This window comes from Trichoplusia ni, chromosome 5 (genome assembly GCF_003590095.1).
Source record: "Trichoplusia ni isolate ovarian cell line Hi5 chromosome 5, tn1, whole genome shotgun sequence".
NCBI classification, from domain to species: domain Eukaryota; kingdom Metazoa; phylum Arthropoda; class Insecta; order Lepidoptera; family Noctuidae; genus Trichoplusia; species Trichoplusia ni.
In genome coordinates, this window is record NC_039482.1 from 7,132,803 (window position 1) to 7,138,409 (window position 5,607).

General features: G+C 31.1%; 1 protein-coding gene across 1 annotated transcript; it reads left to right on the plus strand.

The window, feature by feature from the left end:
* The first annotated feature begins 899 nt into the window (after positions 1-899).
* LOC113494273 (death-associated protein 1-like) lies at positions 900-5,202 on the plus strand. Its single transcript, XM_026872543.1, has 2 exons — positions 900-1,099; positions 1,680-5,202. Exons 1-2 carry the CDS (start codon positions 1,048-1,050, stop codon positions 1,931-1,933), a joined length of 306 nt encoding a protein of 101 aa, XP_026728344.1. The 5' UTR covers positions 900-1,047; the 3' UTR covers positions 1,934-5,202.
* The last annotated feature ends 405 nt before the right edge of the window (positions 5,203-5,607 follow it).

Genomic DNA, 5,607 nt, shown 5'->3' on the forward strand with positions numbered 1-5,607 from the left:
CGTCAGAAAGTGGTATTAGGAAAAAAATGGGGTTAGAAAGAATAAGTACTATCCGATTCTCTGATAATATGTACACAAAATTTAATGAGAATCGGTCAAGCCGTTTTGTTCTGAGGGATACAATATTATATATTATAATTTCTAATCGTTCATGAGTACAGCTATAATGAATAGAATACTGCCTAGCGGTAAATAACAACCGCATCAGAGTAACCTATGCGCTCTGCAAGAAAACTGCTATCATAAATCGATGTTCATGCTATTTACAATGCTCGATATTAAAAACACATTAGGTATATTACGTACGAGACACTTTTTAAAGTATTTAAGACCAAAGCAAAGGAATTTCAATAAAACTGGATTTATAAATTTTAAGTTTTAGTAACTATCGTAAGGGTGACTAGGCTATCCCGATAAATGTGCGTGAGTAAACCGTTGCATCATGCAATAATGGATAAATACAAATCAATCGGCCAATTTACCTAATTACCTGTTTCTTTACCTTTTTAACAAACAATATGATCAAACTAAACTATTTGGCGTATTTATTTTACCTGTAAGTAATAAAAATCTATTCTAGACTGTGCAAAGTGAACAAGAATGCAATAAAGAATTGAGGTATTGAGAATAACATTTTTTAAGTTTACCGCTGATCCAAATAGTGTAGGGCTCAAATACTAAATACAACCTAGAAGCCAGAAAATTCAACTAAAAGTTGAACCACGGTGTATTTTTAAACGACTATCAATATTTATTTAAATAATATAAAATATATCTGACAAAGTTCCTCTGTATTTAGTTAAACATTCCAATAATAGTTAAACTTTGAATACCTCGTCATAATTATTCGACTAAAACCTTTCTGCACATGAGCACATCACTATCATAGTTTTGACATTACACCAATCGGTGTCGTGGGGTGCCTGTGCCGTGTCATCGAAACTTAATTACACGTCGTATACACTATACATTGAACGATTTACCTATCAGTGTGTTGCAACGTCGGCAACTTTTTATTGTTTATACAAAATTATATTATTTTTCAATATGTCGTCCGTTGAAGAAACTTCTCAACTTAAAGCTGGACATCCCCCGGCAGGTATAAACTTAATTACTTATGCCTTTGTTTATGTAGGTAGACAAGCGATTTAAAAAAAAGTTTTTTATTATACTTCTGTGCCATATGGCGGTAAAGTTAGTTGATTAATTAGTTACGGAATATATTTCATGCGCTTTATTTACAGCACAAGGATATAATATAAAAGATATAATAGATATAGATGTTTTATTTATAAACTGGAATTCAATCGACTAATGTAAGGCCTTAGTTTGACCATGACGTCATTTTTAAGTTGTTACGGCTTATTGCGTGTTGTTAAACAAAGAGGTATTCTCAAGGTCACCAGGCGGTCAATATAAAGCCAGTTTTTCCAGAATTTTAAAACAAAAAATGGCCTAAAACTACTGTTTTGTGTGTTGCTTTCCTTTAGTACAATTATTGTCCTTATTTTAATAGTTGAGTTAATTTAGTTGTTCAGATAAGGCTACTTTCAAAAACTTTCCATACTGATGTATTGTGATTTATTTAACTATACTTCAAAATATAAATTCTACTGGAATATTTTTTTAACAAGATCCCAATTAGACCACACTCTTAAAGAAAAACTAAAAATTTGCAGTGAAAGCTGGTGGCATGAGGATCACACAGCACAAGACTCCTCATTCAAAAGATGGCAAAGAACCAGCAAATGAAGACTTAACCGGTCTAGCTGGACCATCACCCGTGCCTTCCAACCCCGTGTCTATCTCAGGAGCACCCAATAGAGGCAACGCAGACTTCACTCCGGAAGCTGCGCAAGTGGCCCACAGTCCTAAGCCTCCAGCACATATTAACTTTAAGCCCCAGACCAATATCCAACAGCCCAGGAAGTAGATATCATATTACAAGGACTTTTCATGGCCCCAATTCCATTATTTACAATTGCTGATGATTGAATGGAAATTGAATTAAATGACACTATTTGTATTTTCCTTAGAATTTTGTTACCGCAGTAATTGAAAATTCAGTAAAGGGTGGATTACTCAACACATGTGAATTTCTTGTTATTGTGTTGATAAAATGGTTTCGAGAATAGTGTTATCCAATTTCCATTCAATCATTGGTTTAAATAACGGAATTGGGGCACAGGTAGTTGGGTAGATTTACAGATTTTAGATCAAATTGGGTATTTGACAAAAAGGAACTTAGAAGTCTGCCAGATAAATTTCCCAGAAATATGGATAACTTTTCTAAATCCTCACTACTATACCTTTCATCATCGTAACTGCTTTTAATCTTTTAAAAGATGTAATTAAATAAAAAATACATATCCCATATTTTTGGTAAACGTGTCTGCTGGACTGCTTTGGTTTGTTTAGTCAAATATCCTATTGTATTCATCATGATAATATTATAACAATAGCAATTAAAATCCGCAAGCCCCTTTAGAGGAATGACATTTCAACAATCATTAGTGCCTACTGATAAAACTGAAACTTGAATGCATGAAGGTGACAATTCTAAGTTATGAATAATCAAAACAAAATGTCAACTCCATACATTTGAATATTAAATTATAAAAAAAATGTCTTCCAAAAACTGTATGAGAATTATCAAAAAAAAATGTTTATTCTTTAACAATCACCTTTTACATTCAGTCTTACATAGAGACCTCCTTTTAAGTAAGCATATACCTGTGTTAGGAGGCCCCGCTCTTCAAACAATAAGGAAACTAAAATCCAGTAAAAATATCTCTAGATTTTGAATTGACACAAAATCAAATCATTCCATATTAAATACATCAATGTTATTGATATCACAAAGGTGAATACTCCAAAAAGTTGTTACACAATTGTAATATCTGTCCATTTATCTATCTACCTTGATAACTTGTCTTGTTTACATTAGGTATTTAATGCAAACAATAATTTTATGTATGTGATAAACTATTTTCATTACAGATAACATATCTTTATTAAGATAAGTTGCATAGTTTTTTGAGAAATTTAAAAACATGTTGATTGATGTTTTCAAATGATTTTGCCCAGAGTACATTTTAAAAAAGGTTTTTGACAAATAATCTGTTTAGTCAGGCAGATATAAAATGTATCCAAAAAATATTGGAAACGTATTTTCTCTTTTATCTCGCTATCAAAAACTTAAGGGGATGCAGTGAAATAAAACGTTGTGTCTCGTCACATTACGCTTTTTACTAGCAATGTTACTAGCCATCACTATCTAACACACATCTAATTACCTAAGTGCTTCTTATCTTCTTAATTTTTTAATGTGATATAAGAAAAATATGTACCTATGCAATATATTTATAAAATCTGTCTGACACACTACTTAGATATTTTTAGTCAGATACTCTGTCCTGGCTATAGAAGTCTTGAAAGATTAAGAGCATCTGTGTTAACATTCACTATTTCAACATCATCAACATATTTTTCTTTGTTGAAAGAAAAATAAAACCCTTAACTATGCACACTTGTCTAAATAAAACAATAGTTATCCAAAACCATATTCCCAATATCACATTTGTAATTAAACATCTAATGTTGACAAAATGAAAACTAGTGTTGGCAACACTTAATAATGTTGCCAACGTTAAAATGCTAGCCACTAGCCTAGTGATTAGATTGGTATATTAAGAATATTTGTATTATATAAGCACTGTATTTATTTATAAAGACTTAAAATTATACATCAGTGTTCCCTAATTTTGAAAGGGTGATCAATATTGCACAAATCACCTGTTAAACTTGTTGAATGGTGATCTGTAGCTAGGCTTTAAATCGACCATCCATAAGGATCTTCTTTTAAAGTGATATTTGGATATTTGACTAAATCTAATCATTTGAATCTGTTCAGTCCTTTATACAGATTTCCAAAAAACATTTAATTTCAGATTAAGATGAAGTATATGGTAGTTGAGGTTGGTCACATCACTTGATAGTTAAAAGCGTACTGGTAACTGACGTCACAGGCACATCATTTTTTTGTTTACGTAGTAAAAGAAAAAATACGCATCTGATATATTTTGGAAATTTGTCTGACAGACTACACAGTTTATTTTTGTCAAATACCCAATATCAATTGTGAAAGAGAGACGCTTTACGCCTTGTATATCGCTGTCACGCTTCCACAACTACTGGTGGCGCCCTCTGTGCATTTGACAAAAGACTAAGTTAAAATGATCAACTTTTCAGCAACTGGTATCTTGCTATAGCAACCTAATCAGATAAAGGCTTTATAAATACCCAGTGGTTTGGAAATTTGTTAAACACAAAAAAATGAGAAAATTGTATGTTGTAGGTTACATTCTATTCAATAATATAATGAGTGTCTTAAAATCTTTAGAAATAATTGGTCACATTCCCAGAAAAAATGAAAATATTTAATAGACATTGACATGTTATTCGTCTTTTCCTGTGTTGCTAGTTAGCTAGAGGACAGTTGCTACATAAAAAAATAATAAAACTAGTGTTAACGTTGACCATTTCTTTAGAGTGTTAAAAATATAAATAATAGTTCAAAATGACTCATGGATAAACAGTGTTGTATTTAATTATATTAAATGTTAAAGTTCATTAATGTTACTCCTGCACAAATTTTCTTTTTTTCCTATTAAACAGCACATTCTTCTTGGTGTACAAAATTTAGTTTAAAAAGTTAAGAACTGATTTTTGTAACAGTGTTATTGTGGTTCTCTACGTCATTGTGGCCCTAGTTATAAAGTGTGTTTGGTTACAGGCTCTAGACAGATGGACCGCATTTCAACTGCAATACTAATTCAAATTGCAGTTGACACGACTGCAATAGATCTACCAAACTTGCAGACCGATTGCACGCCGACTGCAGTTTGCGGTTGGATTGCAATTTAAGTGCGATTTGTCCGTCTATAGCCTAAGTATTTTTGTTACGAATTATAAAATAATATATTTTTGGTTTTGAAATTTTATCGTGCATTGAACAGCAATAATTAGAGAATTTAATCATAGAATTAAAATCATAGATAGAGCAATTAAATATATTCTATATTGATTGGTGCTAAGCCACTGATGTTTATAATTGATAAATTGCATTTCTTCCACATTCCTAAACATTGTATGGTTGATTGCTGAAAAAAGGTTCAATTTCATAACATTTGAGTTGCAAAATATTATTAGGGTAGCAAAAAGTTCCAATTTCTTGTGAAATGTCTTGTCTCATAATACCTACATTGATTTTTTCATTATAGTGGATTTGCAATTTTGCATCTTGGATGTTTAAACTTGGTCCTAGATATTTGAACTTTCATGATACCTATTTATTTTGCAACTGTACCAAGTGTTATGGAACTGAACCAAAAAAAAAAAATTTTACTTTTCTTATTCCTTTTTTTCTGGTGTAAATGTTTTGCACCAAGTGTTTTAAGTAATTTTTCTTTTTATAATTAGTTTTAAAATAAATTTGGTATGAAAGCCGACATGTATTTTTATTTTTATTTACCAGACCACTGAATAAAGATGCAATATTAAAACAGATGACTATTCTTGCTTATAAGGCTTTAAGATTCAAAAAGT

Bases quoted from the DNA above. Each gene is read 5' to 3' on its own strand.
- LOC113494273 (XM_026872543.1), top strand. From the start codon at position 1,048: ATGTCGTCCGTTGAAGAAACTTCTCAACTTAAAGCTGGACATCCCCCG. The intron at 1,100-1,679 runs GTATAAACTTAA...AAAAATTTGCAG, and splicing joins AGCTGGACATCCCCCGGCAG to TGAAAGCTGGTGGCATGAGG.